The sequence below is a fragment of the Lissotriton helveticus genome, chromosome 1_1 (genome assembly GCF_964261635.1).
Source record: "Lissotriton helveticus chromosome 1_1, aLisHel1.1, whole genome shotgun sequence".
NCBI classification, from domain to species: domain Eukaryota; kingdom Metazoa; phylum Chordata; class Amphibia; order Caudata; family Salamandridae; genus Lissotriton; species Lissotriton helveticus.
Window position 1 is genome coordinate 1,946,703,176 of NC_136057.1, and position 20,171 is coordinate 1,946,723,346.

Below are 20,171 nucleotides of genomic sequence, written 5' to 3' on the forward strand. Positions count from 1 at the left end.
TTGCCGCTAAAGCGGCGATAATCTTTTTGCCCTTTTAACAAGGTGGCGCTAACATGCATCAGTGCATGTAAGCGGACGAATTTCTAATGTTACGCTTCTTAGCGATATACATTGCTAATGAGATGCAAGGTAGGCGCTCCCTAACTAAACTACATTACAAATATCGCTATCTGTCCTTCGCGGTATTTACAAGCCCACCCAGGACACCCATAGTGATTATTGCTGGATTCCCAGCGGTAATCCTGCATTTCGTTGCTATCGCCGAATTTTACATCGCTGTGGAGATAAGCGTTGTAAATAACGTGATATCTCGGCGATCTAATCCGGTGTTAGCCGATGTTAAACAAAAGCGCGCTAAGCACGCTGTGCGATATTTATCACAGTTCGTTGCTGATATGCCCCATGGTGTAAGGCTTTAACCAGTGCATTAGTGGCACCTTAATGTTAGCGTCTTTAGATTATCTATTCTATTCCTTGGCTATCTACTCTGAATTGCACTAGGAGTTCAGATATACTTTGAACACACCATGTGCATAGATCATGCAATCTGGGTGCTTGTATAATATGCTGGTCTGTGCAATAACTCCAGAAGCTTTACATAATTAAACATTGATGCGCCATTAGCACGTTTGGACTAAGGCATTCAATATGAGTTTTTACAGTAAGTGTGGGTGGTGCGAATCTACTTATTTGAATATACTTAGGTGTTTCTTGGGAAGGCTTTTTTGAGTTCCGTAGAGTACTTAATGGAGATATAACCTAAAAAATCAAAAATACTCAAAGTATTCTCTGTTGTCACTAAAAAGCCAGGACATTTCTAAAATGGAGACCAGAAATGAAAACTTTCTATCATTTATCCTCAGACTGTCACCTATTTTCTGTCACCTATTTTCTGACATTTACTTCCACAGAAGTACAAGGACAACTTGATGTATCATTATTGTTATTTTTTACATTTTACATTATCTATGGTACTTTTTGGATGCGCTAGAATCACAAAGGCCAATATAATTGTGTGGCAGTTGATGTAATATGAGGCAGGTTGCTTGCCAGATTAGTTGGTAGGCTCGTGGGCGGAAGTGTATGGACCCAAATAACTATCATGAATAAGTGGAAGTTCTGGTGCATTGACAAGTGAATGTAAGTAGTGATTGTACAAGACGGCTGTCCTACACTTGATTGCAGCTCCCAAATCGACCTTAGTGATATTGCAAAGTCATACGTTTTTACTATCCCTGAAGAAAGAATTGTAATGGATGCAACATGTGTGTAAAGGGGAAAGGCTCATGATGTGTACATTAGCACGGTGCTGTGTTTACTCAGTCTGCTAGTGTCTCACTTACATTGTCTCACTTACATAGTGTGCTATGTCTCTGTTGACGGGAGAAAACGTACAGAATATACAATGCTCCCATTTTTTTAATTATTAACAAAGAATCTTCAATTTTCAAAGAAAGTAGAGAATGACACTCTAAGAGTGCCACCTCTTCATATCAGATGTACAAGCCCTGTATGCCACATTTGCGCCGCCGTTGCGTCACTTTGTGATGCAGCGGCGCGCAAAGCCAGCGCCATGCTGCGGGGTATTTACAACGTGATGCATATGGGAGATGCGTCACGTTGTAAAGCCCTGTGCCACATGTGGGCGTTCCAGCGCAGGAATGCCTCCTAAAAGTGGCTGAGTGAAATCTACAAGATTTAACTCAGTCACTTTTAAGGCCATGCTGCGTCAAAACCCTGTGCCTGCTTGAAGCAGGCGTAAAGATTGATGCAGCATATTAGGCATAGGGGCATACCAAGCCTTGCTGGAGCTGCGTAGCGCTTGCGACGCGACTCCAGCCATGCGTCACCTTTACGGCAGCAGATGCGTCACGCATCTGTTTATTCTTGCCCCATGGTGCGCCGCATTGTAAATGTGGCGCATCCATGGTGGCGCAAGAGGTGTCTGCCGTGACACACAATAACTGTTGCATCCCTGCTGATATGCAGGGATGCGCCAGTTATTGTAAATCTGCCCCCATGCCACTAGTCTTGAAGCATACCACAGAGACATTCACGCAGAGGATTACTCTGGCCTCTCATTCACCTTTGACGTTTGTGACCTCATGGGGGAATTCAGAAAAATCGGATGCATGGGGAAGCTCGCCTATAAACTTTCCCTGTTCATTAGTGAGCCACATTACGGTCCCCCACACTCTGGATCCAAAAGCTTGTGAATGGTCTAAGTCTTACCAAACTGGGTCAACAATAATATAGGAGTAAAACTTTATGAAAAATAGTGCATGCCTCTGTGGAGTAACGTGGGAGGCATGATGCTAGGGGAGAAGGAACATCAAAATGGCAAACTTTCATTTTCGTGAAGTCTCTGAATGTCCTCTAAAGGAAAGGAACTGTACTGGCAGCAGACCTACTAGGTGGCCGAACATGTTGGCAACCTAATGACCCTCTTCCCAGGTCTATTGGTCTGTGCCACTCTCCACAAAATGCACTCCTCGGTGCTTCTGGAGTGGTGGGAGGCAGGAACTCCCACTGGCTCAAATAAACTAGTACTCGTTTTTGCAACTACTGGAAGTCATTGAACCTCTGGAACCCGCTTGGCATGACTCTGTCCTGGGATATTATATTGAGAGACAATACCATAGCATTAGATACTCTCAGCTGGAACCATCCCCAAAGGATTGCCTCACACATTAAGAAACGCTGTCCCCCAGACTCAGCATTCCCCCTCAGTTTCCTTGACATTCCAACTCACACATAGTGCACGTTAACTGTAACACCTTCCTAGTCTCCCCTGCATCCCCCTGCTGCCCTTAGACGCCTACAGCTGGCTCTCACCCTCCAGACTCTGTACAGAGCACTTTCACCCTCCTAATAGAGACTCTCCCCTTTGACCTGACACAGTATGCACTCTTACTCACCTGGGAGAGGGACCCTAATAGGTATATTTAGTACATTTCAGTGTGCACCCCATGTCAGAAAAATAATCACTACTTGAATGATTCATGTTTATTTGGTGACACAAAAAAATAAAACGTACGATTAAAAGTTTAACATATAATTCAAGAGAAAATGCCCAATTGTAACTATCAACTAATTTACAAGTTATTTTTATTGCTTTCTTCTTGTAGAAAACGTGAATGTGGTTTAAAGAGCAACACACTCGCGTATTTGGAGGCTGTAGAGGCAACAAATAAACATTAGACTGTTGAACTTGGCTGTAGGTCACAGGATGTGCTCATATGAAAGCGGTGTGATGAAAGGTTTGCTTTTTTCTTCAGAATCGTACAGGTCGATAAATCAGGATTCTCATTTTCTTCATTAGGCTATTTTTAAGTTCTGGCCTGAAACACAAAAAAACGATTAATAAGTAGTTTACTTTATCAACAAACGAATACCATCACAGCTTTATCATAACATATTTTTCGAAAAAGAACATATGGCACTCTAGCATGCACAATGGTGCTACTTACAAATGGAACCATTTAAAAGCGTGAGAAGGGGGAATGCCCTAGAGCCAAAGATGGCAGATGCCTAGCTCCGCTTCTCCCCACTCCAGTCCTGAATACCCACTCGAGCCCCGAGTCCTCCACTAATAGGCTCCAGGAAGGACCCATCTGACTGGGAGCAGTGATGCATTAGTGAAACCCGATCTGCAGCCTGAGGGTGGAGCCGCTGGAGGACACTGGGTTGTTCCCTAAGCGTATCTTCGGGTATAGACTGCGAGGCACAGACAATATGGAAGCCACTGGCATGTAGGGCTAGAAGTGACGGGTTTTGGCTTAGGCAGAATGCTTGAGACTATCCTAAGATGGCTCCTGAGGGGTGCCTGCAGAGATGGAGGTGACCCTATTGTCTAGTGGGGGGTCACTCAATAGACGCCATGCCATAAAGACATGGTTGAGCCCGAAAAGTGTCCCGCCCTGTGACACACTGATGTGAACTTAAGGTTTATCCCATAAGCGCTGAAAACCTTCCTCTTTTGTTAAAATCACTGATGTAAGACACAGCAAACCAGCAGAAGCGCCGGGACACCCCGTTGGGGTAGCTGCGCGCTATATAAAAACACTAAATAAATAAATAATAGGCATGCACGCAGCAGGGTCTTGGGTGGCCCATCTGATAAAGGCAGATACTTGTAAGAGCTGGTTGGCTTCCCAAGGAGATACCAGGGGAAAGCCAGCACTAGGTGGCTAGCAGTATTCCCTGTACCCCGGAGTCCCTTTCCTTGATCACATTTCTATCATCTGGCAGATATATAGCAGTCTAGGCTTGTCCTCAAAGTATGAAGGGTTACTGAAGGAATACCACTGAGTCCTGCATTATTTCTTTTGCCATTGATCCACAAGATCTGCAGCTGGTATTCTTTGGAGGAGGTATGTCTTGCAGTATCATCTGACCCAACCTTCTTCTCGACAACACGTTACAGGCATTTGCAGCGTGACATCTTCTTTCTGGATAAATTGGGATGCTAACATGAGGAAGAACTACCCTGTAACTCAACAATTCGAATTTCCTCTCTGCATGATTTGCTCCTGCCAAGTTTACCTACTAGTTTAGGAACACTTGCGCTCCGAGAAAGCTATTAAATGGAGACCTAGAGAGCCAGACAAAACTCTCTCAGCTTGGCAACCAAATGGAGCTGAGACCTGCACTGTGGAAACCATGGGCCAGATCTAGGTAAAGTACATTTCCCGATTCTAAAATATCGAATTCTACCGATTCGGTATTTTAGAATCAGTAAATGCTATGTAGCAAAAAAATCGGTCAAAATTACCGAAACGGTAAGATTCGGTATTTACTGAATCGGTATTTACTGATTCGGTAATTGCCATTCATTCCAATGGTCCTGGAGGCCCATAGGAATGAATGGCAATTACCGAATTGGTAAATACCGATTCGGTAAAATGGGAGACACATACAAGGGTGCCAGGGTGTCACTTTGACACCCTGTTTCACCCCTGAATCGTGCTTGTGTGCAGATGTGGCATGTATGTCTGCCACATTGCACAGTTGAAAATGCACTGATTTGCATTTTCTAAGGTATTCCTTATTTACCACCAACTTATAGTTGGTGGTAAATAACGAATCCTAAAATGGGAAAAGCACTCATTTGAGTGTTCCCTACATTGCAAATTCTGAAATTTACCGATTTGGTATTTTAGGGAATCGGTAATTTACCGATTCCTTAAAATACCGAATCGGCAAATTACCGAATTTGCAATTAAGGCCACTGTTAGAAAGGCGATCCCGGGGGAGGCAGAAGATGTCTGACTGACCACCCCTAGGTCCACCTCTCCGCGGAGACGTAGCTGAGCGTGGTCGAGAGCCCTCCTGGGTGAGGGTCCTCTCCTAGGATCGTACAGCAGAGTAACCACAACACTACAAACGGACACCACACAAGAGGATACGTTCTTAGGCTTTATCAAGAGTAAAAGGATACTTGTTCTCAGCGGTATGTACAGGCAGATCGAAAGATCTGGAAAGTCTCGTAAATCAGGGACAGGGTAGCGGGACAGTCTCAGTACGGGAGTAGGAAGGGATACCCTACGCACAGCTCTCAATCCTCGAGCCGGGGGGTTCCGAGGGATCGAGCCGCGGCAGCACCAGCAGGCTCTCGAGATGGTTCAGCGAAGATGGGCCGCGGCAGCGCCAGCAGGCTCTCAAGATGGTTCAGCGAGGATAGGCCGCGGCAGCGCCAGCAGGCTCTCAAGATGGTTCAGCGAAGATGGGCCGCGGCAGCGCCAGCAGGCTCTCAGGAGGGTTCAGCGAGGATAGGCCGCGGCAGCGCCAGCAGGCTCTCAAGATGGTTCAGCGAAGATGGGCCTCGGCAGCGCCAGCAGGCTCTCAAGATGGTTCAACGAAGATGGGCCGCGGCAGCGCCAGCAGGCTCTCAGGGTACTTCGGGTTTACAGGAAATGAGTTCTTCTGGTGTCGGCCACGACAGCGTCAGCAGGGCTTCCAGTCCAGGATACAACTGCCGTCCTACTCCGGGGCTGGCCCAGATATAGGACTGGAGTCCTTTGATGTCCGGACCCTCGCGCCTGGGGGCCAGAGGGGCCGGGATGATGGTGTCCAGACACCCAGCAGGGGGGTGGAGCCAGCGCCCAGGGAGGCCGGAGGGCGATCGATACCAGGCGTCCGGGGATGGCTGGAGGGCCATCGGAACTCCCCTCCTCTTGGATCGGTTGAGTGGCCACTCGACCACCTGGGTGGATCTTGGTGCCTCGATGTCGGGGCCTCGCTGGGGCTTGGGCCGGGGCTGAGGCCACGTGTTCGTGACGTGGTGTGTCCAAGATGGCGTCGGGCGCGGCCTCGTGTTACGGCCGTGGTTCGTGGTGGTGGTCCGGGATGATAGCCGGACCGGCAGTGATGGGGCGTGCAGGATCGGGCAAAAGGGGCCACCCGGGGCTCGGCGGAGGGCCGATGTCGTTCTGGGCCCGCCATGCGGGGGGGGATAAGGCCACGCCATGAGGCCGGGTCCAACACGCGTCCCCCCCAGCTGAAGGCAGGGGAGAGTCACCCATCTCCTTGGGGGTTCTCCTCGCCGAGGCGGAAGAATCGGGACAGGCCGTCAGCATTGGCATGGTCGTTGCCCGGGTGATGTTCCACAGTGAAGTCCATCCCTTGGAGGGAGATGGATCATCGCAATAGTTTCGGGTTTTCTCCCCGCATCTGCATTAACCACCGCAGGGGCCGGTGGTCGGTCTGGACCCTGAAGTGGGTGCCGAAGAGGTAGGGCCGGACCTTCTTTAAGGCCCATACGACGGTGAAGGCTTCCCTCTCGATGGTGCTCCATCGTTGTTCTCTAGCCAGCAGCCGCCAGCTGATGAAGGCCACCGGATGGTCAACCCCCTCGGGGTTAACTTGCGATAGGACCGCCCCAATGCCGTGCTCCGAGGCATCGGTTTGGACCACAAACTCTCGGCTGTAGTCGGGGGCTTGGAGCACAGGGGCGGTGCACATGGTAGTCTTGAGTGTCTCGAACGCTGCTTGGCACTTGGGGGTCCAGTGTACTTTCTGTGGTAGTCTTTTGGAGGTCAGTTCTGTGAGGGGCCCCACAATGCTCCCATAGTCCTTTATGAAGCGTCGATAATATCCCGTGAGCCCCAGGAAGGCTCGGACTGCTGTTTGGGTGACCGGGGGCTCCTAGGCCCGGATGGTGTCAATCTTTGGCTGGAGGGGAGCCACCTGGCCGCTCCCTACTTGGTGTCCCAGACAGGTCACGGACCCTTGGCCTATCTGGCACTTGCTGGCTTTTATTGTCAGTCCGGCCCGTCGGAGGGCCGTCAGGACCTCACAGAGGTGGGTCAGGTGCTCATCCCAGTGGAGGCTGTATACTGCAATGTCGTCTAGATAGGCGGCACTGAACTCTCTAGCCCGGCCAGGACCTTATTTACGAGTCTCTGGAAGGTGGCCGGGGCGTTCTTCATGCCGAAGGGCATCACCTTGAAATGGTAGTGGCCATCAGGGGTCGAGAAGGCCGATCGCTCCTGAGCTCCAGGGGTGAGGCCGATCTGCCAGTATCCGGCCGTGAGGTCGAAGGTGCTGAGATATTTTGCGGCCCCCAGGCGATCGATCAGTTCATCCGCCCGGGGGATGGGATGGGCGTCGGTCCTGGTGACTGCATTCAACCCCTGGTAGTCAACACAGAACCGGAGCTCCGGGGGTGTGCCGAGGGCGGCGGCTTTAGGGACCAGGACAACGGGACTGGCCCAGGGACTGTCGGAGGGTTCGACTACCCCTAGGGCCAACATCTTGGCCACCTCGGTCTGGATGCAGGCCCGAACTCGGTCAGGCACGCGGTAGGCTCGGTGTCACACAGGCGGGCTGTCTCCGGTGTCTACATCGTGGACACACCACCGGGTGACCCCCGGAGTGAGGGAGAACAGATCTGCAAATTGCCCCAGCAACTTCCGGCAGTCTTGGTGCTGTTCTGGGGTCAGGGTCGAGGAGAGCGTGACCCCTTCGACGGAGCCGTCCTTCTCGGTGGTGCTCAGGAGATCGGGTAGGGGTTCAGAGTCGTCTTCAGCTCTGTCATCGGTCGCTAGCAGCAGACTTAGTTCAGTGCGGGCAAAGTGCGGCTTGAGCCGGTTAGCGTGGAGAACCCGGAGGGGGTTCCGGGGGGACTCCATGTCCACCAGATAGGTGACGGGGCTCCTGCGCTCCACCACCTTGAAGGGCCCCGTCCATTTGTCCTGGAGGGCACAAGGTTCAACCGGGGACATGACCCAGACCTGCTGGCCCGGCTCGAATTCGATGGATGAGGCGTTCTGGTCATACCAGCGTTTCATCTCCTCCTGACTGGCCTCCAGGTTGGCCTCGGCCAGTTCCCGGAACTTCCGAGTTTGGTTGCGGAGGGTCAGGAGGTACTGGTAGACATCTGGCGGAGCCCCTCGGACAGCCGTCTCCCAGCCTTCTTTGACCAGGCTGAGGGGGCCTCGGACCGGGTGCCCATACAATAGTTCGAAGGGGCTGAACCCCAGGGACTTCTGGGGTACCTCGCGATATGCAAACAGGAGGCAGGGCAGCAGGACATCCCATTTGCGTCGTAGCGGCTCTTCGAGGCCCTTGATCATCCCCTTCAGTGTTCGGTTAAACCGCTCTACAAGTCCATTTCCTTGGGGGTGATACGGGGTGGTGAACTTATATGTGACCCCGCACTGTTGCCACAGGGACCGCATATATTTGGATATAAAGTTGGTGCCCCGATCACTCACGACTTCCCGGGGGAAGCCGACTCTGGAGAAGATCCCCATTAGGGCTCGGCCGACTACTGGGGCCGTGATAGTTCGGAGAGGGATGGCTTCCGGATAGCGGGTGGCATGGTCCACCAGGACGAGGATGAAGCGGTGCCCTTGAGAGGTGCTGGGGTCTAGGGGCCCCACTATGTCGATCCCCACTCGCTCGAAGGGGGTGGTGACCACGGGAAAAGGCTGGAGCGAAGCTTTGACTTTTCCCCCGCTCTTCCCGCTGGCTTGACATGTCGGACAGGATCGGCAGTGATTACTCACGTCGTTGCGCATTTTCGGCCAGTAGAAATGGGTCACCAGGCGGCTGTAAGTTTTGTCCTGCCCCAGGTGCCCGTCGAGGGGCACGTCATGTGCCAAGTTCAAGAGGAAGTCTCTGAATCAGAGGGGAACGACCAGCACCCGGCTGGCCCCTAGTTCGGCAATCTTCTGCTCGCTGTAGAGAAGGTCATGGTCCCAATAGACCCAGTGGGACCCAGAGGGGTCCCCCGCGGCTTGAGTGGCGGCTTGTTGTCGGATTCCCTCAAGGGAGGGACAGGTTTTCTGTTCTTGACGGAACTGTTCGCGGGTGGGGCCACCTTCTTGACGCCATTGAGCTAGTTCGGGAAGGTGGCTGAGTTCGGTGAGGTCTTCATGGCTGGGCCCCGGGGGGTCGGGTTCCAGTTCGGCGTCCTCAGGGACGACGGCCGGTGGTGGTGCGGGCCACTCTGGTTCTCCCGGTATGGCCTCTTCGATCAGGGCGGAGGCCCGGGCGGCCATGGATCGAGTGGTCGCACAGGCCCACTCGGGAAGGCCTAACATCCCCAGATGCTCTCTCCGCTCGACTTGGGCCCAGGTGGAACTTTCTAGATCGTTCCCGAGGAGGCAGTCCACGGAGCATCGTCTCGGACGGTTACTTTCAGCGTACCCGACACTCCTCCCCATTCGAAGGGGATGCGGGCCATTTGGCACAAAGTCTCGGAGTTATCCGCTGACCGGACCGGGCACAGGACGTTGGGGAGGATCTGTTCTGGTGTCACCAAGTGGCAGCGGACCGCCGTCACGCTGGCCCCAGTGTCACGGAGGGCTTCGGCCCGGCGTCCATTGATGGTGACCCATTGGCGGTACTTCTGGGTATTGCTTGGGATCGGGTCTCGGGGGATCATGTCTCGATCACCCAGGCATGCCAACATCATAGCGGCGGGCACCCACTCTGACTGCTCGGGGTAGATGTCTTCTTCTTCGCCGCCTTCGGTTCCCAGGGCGGCGGCCGCGATCTGGCGGTTCGGCGGGCCGGTGGTGCCGGGTCGCTGGTTCATCGGGCATAGGGGGTTGTTAGCATAATGACCCTGTCGCTGGCATCTGTGGCACGTAACATTCGGGCGGGGCCCGGGTCGGGCTAGAGGAACCCCCCTTCTGCCCAGGGATGGCGAAGTGAAGGTAGGGGAGGACCCCGTGGGGGCGTCCCGTCCCCTGCTCAGGCCTCCTCCGCCGCCTCGTGGTCGGTGGTTCCCCGGAGATCCCCGGCCGTAGTCTCCCCTCGGGCTCCGGGGGACTAGGGTGCTCTCCCATCTATCAGCCTCGACAGCGAGTTTTCGTGGCTCTGTCAATTTGCTGTCGAGGAGATGCTGCCGGAGTTCGATGAAGCAGTTGTTGGAAAGATGTTCCCATATAATGAGGTCGACCAACTGCTGATAGGTGGTGACCTGGCTGCCTTTGATCCACCCCTCGAAGGCTCTGCTGTAAAAGTTCACGTACTCCACCCAAGTGGTACCGGGGATTTTTTTACAGTCTCGGAATCGCTGCCGGTACATTTCGGGGGTGAGTCCGTAGCGGGTGAGGAGAGCGGTTTTCATATGCTCATACGAGGTCATCTCGGCATCGGGAAGCTCTAGCAGGGCGTCTCTCCCCTCGTTGACGAACTTCCCCCACAGGCCGGCGCCCCAGTCCTTGAGGGGTACTCGATGGGCGGTCATGGCGACTTCATACGCTTTGAACCACTGTTGGATGTCGTCGTTCTTAAAGTACTCTTTGACGACATCCTTGGGTATGTGCACCTTCGTGTCCACAGGCGGGGGCGAAGTCTTGCCCCCGGATGTGTTGGCATCGTTCGCTTTGGCCTTGAGTTCTATTTCTTTTAAGCCGCGCTCGTGCTCGAGCATGAGTTTCTTTTCCTCGAGGTCTCTTTGCCTTCGTTTCTCCTCCAGGTCTCCTTCTAGCCGTAGTTGCTCGAGGGCTAGTTCCTTCGTTGTCAGCTGGAGTTCTCCGTCTAGCCGGAGTCGGGCGAGCTCCAATTCGTGGAGTCGGTTCCTTTCTCGTTCTCGGGTGTCCTCGTGGGGAAGGCCCATGTCTGGATTCGTGGGCCTCTTCCCCGCTGGGGTCGTGTTGGTCTCTGGGCTTCCGTTCGGGCCTGGGTTATCTTCATTCTGGGGTGGCGTGTCACCGGCGTCCACCCAGGCTTGTAGGGCCGATTTAAAGTCCTCCTTGGTGCTTAGGCCAGTGGTAGCGATGCCCAGGTCTTTGCAGAATTGTTTCGATTCCTTGTGGCTGTACTCTTCCATTTTCTCCTTTTGGAATTCCGTAGTTGGTCTTGTTCCCTGCGTTGTCATGGTCGTAGTATGTTTTTCTTGGTAGTGGGTGAATCACTCTCTGTACCATCTGCGTCGGCTCGGATCCCGTCGCTTGCCACCAATGTTAGAAAGGCGATCCAGGGGGAGGCAGAAGATGTCTGACTGACCACCCCTAGGTCCACCTCTCCGCGGAGACGTAGCCGAGCGTGGTCGAGAGCCCTCCTGGGTGAGGGTCCTCTCCTAGGATCGTAAAGCAGAGTAACCACAACACTACAAACGGACACCACACAAGAGGATAAGTTCTTAGGCTTTATCAAGAGTAAAAGGATACTTGTTCTCAGCGGTATGTACAGGCAGATCGAAAGATCTGGAAAGTCTCGTAAATCAGGGACAGGGTAGCGGGACAGTCTCAGTACGGGAGTAGGAAGGGATACCCTACGCACAGCTCTCAATCCTCAAGCCGGGGGGTTCCGAGGGATCGAGCCGCGGCAGCGCCAGCAGCCTCTCGAGATGGTTCAGCGAAGATGGGCCGCGGCAGCGCCAGCAGGCTCTCAGGAGGGTTCAGCGAGAATAGGCCACGGCAGTGCCAGCAGGCTCTCAAGATGGTTCAGCGAAGATGGGCCGCGGCAGCGCCAGCAGGCTCTCAAGATGGTTCAACGAAGATGGGCCGCGGCAGCGCCAGCAGGCTCTCAGGGTACTTCGGGTTTACAGGAAATGAGTTCTTCTGGTGTCGGCCGCGACAGCGTCAGCAGGTCTTCCAGTCCAGGATACAACTGCCGTCCTACTCCGGGGCTGGCCCAGATATAGGACTGGAATCCTTTGATGTCCGGACCCTCGCGCCTGGGGGCCAGAGGGGCCGGGATGATGGTGTCCAGACACCCAGCAGGGGGGTGGAGCCAGCGCCCAGGGAGGCCGGAGGGCGATCGATACCAGGCGTCCGGGGACGGCTGGAGGGCCATCGGAACTCCCCTCCTCTTGGATCGGTTGAGTGGCCACTCGACCACCTGGGTGGATCTTGGTGCCTCAATGTCGGGGCCTCACTGGGGCTTGGGCCGGGGCCGAGGCCACGTGTTCGTGACGTGGTGTGTCCAAGATGGCGTCGGGCGCGGCCTCGTGTTCCGGCCGTGGTTCGTGGTGGTGGTCCGGGATGATAGCCGGACCGGCAGTGATGGGGCGTGCAGGATCGGGCAAAAGGGGCCGCCCGGGTCTCGGTGGAGGGCCGATGTCATTCTGGGCCCGCCATGCGGGGGGGGATAAGGCCACGCCATGAGGCCGGGTCCAACAGCCACCTACATCCCAAATGCCCAATACCGGTTGGTAACGGCCAAAATTCGGTAATTTCGGCCGTTACCGACCGGTATTGGGCCACCTACATCTGGCCCCATGTGACAAAACCCTGGATTCACCCAAGTCATTGGGTCAGATCTGTACTACAGATCTCATCAGAAAAATGAAGCTTTACTCAAAGGCAGATAGAGTCCCCATAGTGAACTTGCGAGAGGACCCATATCAAAATGACATGAGGAAGTGCCTTAACAACTTTGCACACATTTGACGAATCTCAGTGAAACTTTCTCAGCCTATTGCACCCTTTACATTGGTGGAGGGTGAATACTTTTGCGGTGTTTAGTCAATGTATACAAAAAAGGGTGGTCCCAAAACAGGTTTTGATACCAATGCATTTTACGTAGACTTTTTTTATTTGATGTATCAGTAAAACGGCCAAATGGATTGTAATGAAATTTCACAGCAATGTAAATTTGACTATGTAGATGATCCTGTTGATAGATGTGTAGCACAATACTACTAAAAGTAGCAAGGAACCCCAAAAGAAATAACATAGACCTCATATGTTTAATACATGAACAACTAAAAGACACAATTTTAGTCACATGAGTATGTAAACCAAGAAACAAATACACAACAAATACAAAAGAAGAACATTAAGCAGTCACATTAAGAACCTGAATACCATCTTGGGGGATTGGATATCCAGTTACAAATGTGACGGATATGCCGTCCGATATATTATAATTTCCTAAGGCAGTAATGGAATTGTAATTCAGAGGACAGGATATCCATTATGTTTGTGAAGGAGTAACCTTGTCCTCCAATATCGTAATCAGGCCCTAAATCTCATTGCCACTCTCTTTTGTGATAGTTAGGATTCGCAGAGATAGGAATTCCACAGATTTTTGCTACCTAATAATTCTTTACTCAATTGTCGAATCACCCCATACTTTCCTATAGGATTGTTCTACATTTTGTGATGATGTATATTTTTTTAATTAAATGTTAAGGGGTTTCAAAGATTAAAGGGGGCCCCAAAACAACATTTTCCACCAAAGAATATTCCATAGAATATTGCATTTGATGTAGCGCAAAAACAGCGGAACGGATTTACATTACATTTAGCAGAATGATATATTATGGTGTGGAGAGGATCCTTTTTTGGTACTGCTGGTAATTAGGGTAAGTGTTTTATAAGCTATAAGGCATTTAAACTTGGCTACGTCTGTGACTGTGGAACTATTATAGAATTTCTCAATATTTTGTGAAGGTACTGCGTTACATGGTGATGACAGGTTATTATCTAATTGGCTAAAGACTGCCTTTACAAAAGTTTCATGCAAAAAGAAAAAATGATGGACAGAATGTTGAACAATATCAAACATTCACCCCAGTACAGAGATCTGGGCCTAAATCCATTGTTTTTTTGCTCCCAATGGTATTCCAGTTTAATCCCAGCCATATGCAAATATGTCTTAAACCTGCTCCCCATGGTAACAGTCCAGCCCGAACTGCCAGGCCAGGTCTTCCCTGGACTGGAAACAAGCATCTTAGGACTGGTTTGGGGTTTCACCCCTCATCAGCCAGGCTAGCATGACTCCAGTGGCATGGAGAACATGTGACCTATGCCTGTGCATACCTGTCCGACTATGGGTGACAAATGCAATAAGAACAATTGTTGGACAGAATGGTGGACAATGTCAAACATTCACCCCAATACAGAGACCTGTGCCTAAATCTATAGTTTTTTTGCCCCCCCATGCCGTTACAGTTTAAACCCAGCCATAAGCAAATACGTTTTGACCCTGCTCCCCATGGGAACAGTCCAGCTGGAACTGCTGGCTGATTTTCATATGGCTGGGTCCAAACTGGGGTGGCGTAGTGAGCAAAAGAACAATGGATTTAACCCAGATTTCTTGACTGGGGGTGCATGTTTAATTTATTCAGCATTCTGTCCATAATTTTTTTCTGTAGTACTTTTCGCCCTAAGTGGGATGGGTATGCCAGACGTGGGTTCCTTGCTCGCTGTACCACTGGATTCAAGCTAGCCTTTCTAATGAGGGGTGAAACCCTGAAAATGGCCCTAGGTTGCTTGTTTACGGTCCAGTGAGGACCCGGCTTGGCAGTTCGGGCTGGACGGTCCCATGAGGAGCAGGGTCAAGACTGATTTGCATATGTATGTGTCCAAACTGGGGCAGCATAGTGAGAAAAGGAAAAATGGATTTAACCCAGCTCTCTTGAATGGGGGTAAATGTTTAATTTACTTAGAATTCCATCCACCATTTGTAGCTGTAGCACTTTGCAAAAGATTAAGGCAGCCATGTTGTTATGACGCCGATTTGCCAGTATTATGACTAAGGACCTTCAATATAGGTAAGTGTTAGGTTTTATATTCTTGCCCTACATATTACCACTTTCTATATATTTTAAAAACATGTTATGTAGTACTGCGGTACTAGCTTGAAATTACAGCAGTACCTACATTTTTTAAAAGTAATATCTTAAAAAGTTGTAAAAACCCTGTAATACTCTATAGTTCACACATATAGTGTAGTACAGGGTATTTACAATTTTTAACATATGTAATTCTGTAGAGTGTTATTTCATACTACCCCGCTCAACTGTATGTCACTCCAGTCTATGCCACTCCACTGTATGCTATTCCACTCTACACCACTGCACAGTACTGTACTCTACGCTATTCTACTACATGCCACTCCACTCAACGCTATTACACTGTATGCAACTTCAGTCTTCGCCACTCTAATGTATGGTATTCCAGTCTACCCCACTCCACTGTCTGCCACTCCATTCTAGACTGTTCCATTGGATGTCACTCCACTGTACACTATTACAATGTACCGCACTTCATTGTACACAATTCCATTCTATGCCACTCCATTGTATGCTGCTCCTGCCTACGCTAATCCATTGTACATCACTCCACTGTACGCTACTCCACTATATGCTATTCCACTGTATGCCACTTCATTCTATGCTACTCCACTGTATGCCATTCTAGTGTACTCTCCTCTAGGGGTGGGCGGAACTTGCGTAAGGGACTTTCGCGGAGAGCCACGGAGATTGAAGCAATCTCCGTGCCTCTCCACAAATTTCCGTTACGTGACACACGCCCGCCGTCCGCCTGCCTCCCGCCGCCTGCCCACCTTCCGCCCGACTCCCGCAATATTAAACATTAATTAAAGCCTAAAATAAAATTTATTAACACTTACCTTATCGCAGGGTCATTTTCCTGGTCTATCGCGCCTTTTTCTTGAAACTGGGCATGCGCGGGAGCCTGCACATGCGCATTCCTGGTGAGGAATGCGCATGAGCAGGCTCCCGCACATGCACAGTTTAGAAGAAGGCGCGATAGACCAGGAAGATGACCCCGCGATAAGGTAAGTGTTATTAAATCTTATTTTAGGCTTTAATTAATGTTTAATATTGCTGGCGGGAGGAGGGTGGGAGGCGGGCGGTAGGAGGGCAGCCAACTTCCGTTCCGCCTGCCAAGTGTGTGGAGATTGGCCCCATTTCTCTGCCTTCTTTGCGGAAGGCGGAAGGGGCAAATCTCTGCCCATTCTGTGGCCGGAACGGAAATGTCCGCCCACCCCTATCCTCCTCCACTCTATATAACTCCACTCCACAAAACTCTATTACACTCTGTGTTATTTTGCTTGACTCTACTCCACTCTATCCCCATACATACCATTGTCTAAACCTGCACTCAGCTCTATTCCCATGCACTCTATTGTACAGCACTCTACAACACTTTCTAACACTGTACAACTCAGCACTCAACTCTACTGTGTGAGCTATATAACAGTTTTCGCAAGTAACGATAACTCCTGCCGTAAGGTAGCTATAACTCGTGTCACCACCATGCACAGTGTTCTCATCAATAATTTCACAGCAAATGTTTCAGTGATATTATCAATGATGTCCTAGAAGATGTCATAAGTGATGTAATATATATATTTTTTTGCGGTTTTATATAGGGAGAACTTGACGCAAAGGTATTGGAGTGCAATACATGAGCACTCATCACGTTACACAAGGGCACATTCAGTTTTGGTAGGCACAGAGAGATTCAGTAATTTGCCCAGAATCACAGGATGTTGAGCCGGCACAGAGGCTCAACTATGTGGGGTAATTAGCAGTGCATGGCAAGGACGCAGCGGGAGGATTGGCCAGAAGGCCTGGCCTGCTGATAGGCCCTGTTGCCAACCCCTCAAAGGCACCCAACCTGGGAGGGGGGCACACAGTTGCACTCCCTGGTCCAATTCTATCCCCGGGGACCCCAACCCCCGGTGCCTGGCACATTTTGTGGGGGAGGGTGTACCTGACCCTCCCTTGGGACATGTTTGACCCCTAGGATTCCCATCCCCCAGGGCCCACCACTGTAATTATGGGAGGTACATGGCCCCCTCACTGGACTGATTTTGGCCTCAAGGACCCCATCTCCCTGGACCCAACCCTATTCTAAATGGGGATGGGGCATGCAGCCCCCCTTTTTGGGCTGATTTCGGCTGTGGGGACCACACACCCAAGGCCTAGAACCTTTTGGAAATGGGAAGGAGGCATGGAGCTGATGTCGGCCCAGAGGACCCCATTCTCTAGGGCATGGCCAATTACTAATGGGGGATAAGGGGCCCCCCTCCCTGGACTGGTTTCAAGCCTGGGGACCTCATCCCGAGGCATGGGCAATGATTGAAGGGAGCATGTAGCCCTTCTCCCTAGGCCCATATTGCCCCAGGGACCCCATCCCCCAGTGCTCCGCCAAACTAAAGGTCGGTATCCTGGTGTCCACCCAGGCTGCCCAGCATATCCTTGGTGGAGGCCGCACCAAAGCCCCGCTCTGCCAGCCGGCTCCCTAAGTCCAATTACTTGAGATAACTAACTATAACTTCCCAATTTCAATGGGTTTGTACGAGTGAAATCTGAACCTAACTATAATGGTGTGTAACCTTTCTTTTTCCCAGTGAATTTCCAAGGTTGTTATACACTTTATTTCCAATCTATAGCGTCCCTGTAACCTTTGATGTTTTTCAGTAATTTTCTATTTTTTTAATGCTAGTTCCTAACTATAACATCCCTGCAACAAGGGTGTGTGAGTGGATGTTTGAGTGTGTGGGTATGTGTGTGGTGGGTATGTGAATATGTGTGTGACTGGGGGTGTGGTACTGGCTGCGTAGGTGTGTGAGTAGGTGTGTGAGTGAGTGTGTGGGTATGTGTGTGCTTTTGTGTGTCTGTGAGTGGTTGTATGGGTGGCTGTGTGAGTGGGTGGGTGAGTGTGTAGTGGGTGTGTGAAAGCTGTGTGGGTCTGTGAGTGGGTATGTGATTTGCTAATGGTTGTGGGAGTAGGTGTGTGAGTGGTTCTTTAGGTGTATAAGTGATTGTGTGGTAGCTGTATGGGGCTGTGAGTGGGTGTGTTAGTGGTTTAGAGGGTCTGTGGGCAGGTATGTGAGTTACTGTATGGGTGTGTGAGAGGTTGCTTGACTGTGTAAGTGGGTGTGTAGTGGTTATATGGGTGTGTGGGTGTGAGGGTGGTTGTGTAGGTGTGCGAGTGAGTGTGCGAGTAGGTGTGTGGATCTGTGTGTGAGTGTATGTTTTTAGGTCTCGACTATTCTATCCCGTGATTGAATAGGAGAGATTATATTAAGCAGTCCGAAAAGTCTACCTAGCCTGCGGATCACGTACAGTTCATGTGAGGCAGGCGTGTGAGGCAGGTGCGTGCACATCAAACACCATCAGCCTCGGCATCAGACTTCAAAGGAGTGTACTCCGCCCCCCCACCACCCCCCCCCCACAGCAATGCCGAGAGATTGTTTTTTTTGCATCTATTTCTAGGGGAAGCCGTGTTTTGTTTGCCGTTCTCTGCCCTTTTCTCGTTTTTTTTCTGGACGAAAATGAAAGCCTACCGTGCTTGGTGTGTTGCCATCTCTCTAGGGACACTCAGCTTGAAAACACTCTACTTGCTAGCTGCAATGCTACATCCGCTATGCTTTGCCTCTAGACACGTTGCTCCCTCTCAGACTGTGCTGACTCTGCCCCTCCGGATTCTGAAACTGACCAATGCAGTCACTACGCAGTCTCTTCTCTCTGTCTTATGATGTCTGCCCTGCCATCATTTACTTTGGACCCTCACCCTCATACTTCCTCACCCTCACACACACTCACTCTCACACACCCTCACTCACCCTCACACACTCACACACCCTCACTCACCCTCACACCATCATCCCCTCACCCTCACAACCCTCTCACCCTCACTCACCCTCACCCCCTCAAACCCCCTCACCCTCACCCTCACACCCCCTCACCCCTCCTCACCCTCACACCCCCTCACTCTCACACCTCCTCACCCACACCCCCCCTCATCCTCACACACCCTCACCCTTACTCACCCTCTCACCCTCTCACCATCACACACCCTCACACACCCTCTCACCCCTCACCCTCACATCCCCTCACCCTCCCTCATACCCTCACCCTCCTCACCCTCACACTCCCTCACCCTCACACACCCTCACCCTCACACCCCCTTCACCCTCACACACCCTCTCACCCACCCTCACCCACCCTCTCACTCTCTCACCCTCACACACCCTCTCACCCCCTCACCCTCACACCCCCTCACCTTCACACCCCCTCACCTTCACACCCCCTCACCTTCACACCCCCTCACCCTCACACCCCCTCACCCTCAAACACCTCCTCACCCCCCACCTTCACACCCCCTCACCCTCATACACCCCCTCACACTCCCTCACTCTCACACCCCCTCACCCTCACACCCCTCACCCTTACACCCCCTCACACACCCTCACCCTCACACACCCTCACCCTCACACACCCTCACCCTCACACACCATCTCACCCTCACACACCCTCTCACCCTCACACACCCTCATCCTCACACCCACTCACCCTCACACCCCCACTCACACACCCTCTCACCCTCACACACCCTCTCACTCTCACACCCCCCTCGCCCTCACACCCCCTCACCCTCACACCCTCACCCTCACAACCCCTCACCCTCACACCCTCACACACCCCCTCCCCCCCTCACCCTCACACCCCCTCACCCTCACACCCCCTCACCCTCACACCCCCTCACCCTCATCACCCTCACCCCGTCCCCCTCACCCTCCCTCACACCCCTCACCCCCTCTCACCCTCACACCCTCATCCCGAACCCTCACACCCCTCACAACCCCACACCCTCACCCTCACCCTCACAACCCCACACCCTCACACACCATCACACCCCTTCACCCTCACACCCCCTCACCTTCACACCCCCACACCCTCACACCCCTCACGCTCACATACCCCTCACCCTCACCCTCACACCCCTCACCCCCTCACACACCCTCACACACCCTCACCCTAACACTCCCTCACATCCCCTCACCCCCTCACTTTCACACCCTATCACCCTCACACCCCCTCACCCTCACCCCCCTCACCCTCACACACCCTCACACCCTCACACACCCTCACCCCCTCACACACCTTTACTCACCCTCACACCCTCACCCTCACACACCCTCAGACCCCCTCACCATCACACCCCCTC

At 52.0% G+C, this 20,171-nt stretch overlaps 1 protein-coding gene across 3 annotated transcripts in view; it reads right to left on the reverse strand.

Annotated features, from left to right (window-relative positions):
• Positions 1 to 2,991: 2,991 nt before the first annotated feature.
• The window catches only part of LOC144755181 (coagulation factor XIII B chain-like), a 1,011,791-nt gene continuing 994,611 nt past the window's right edge, over positions 2,992 to 20,171 (reverse strand). For all 3 annotated transcript variants that reach the window (XM_078643848.1, XM_078643839.1, XM_078643857.1), the window contains exon 19: positions 2,992 to 3,341. In XM_078643848.1, the coding sequence (XP_078499974.1) occupies positions 3,330 to 3,341 (12 nt within the window). In that variant the 3' untranslated portion in view covers positions 2,992 to 3,329. The remainder of the gene's footprint in view (positions 3,342 to 20,171) is intronic.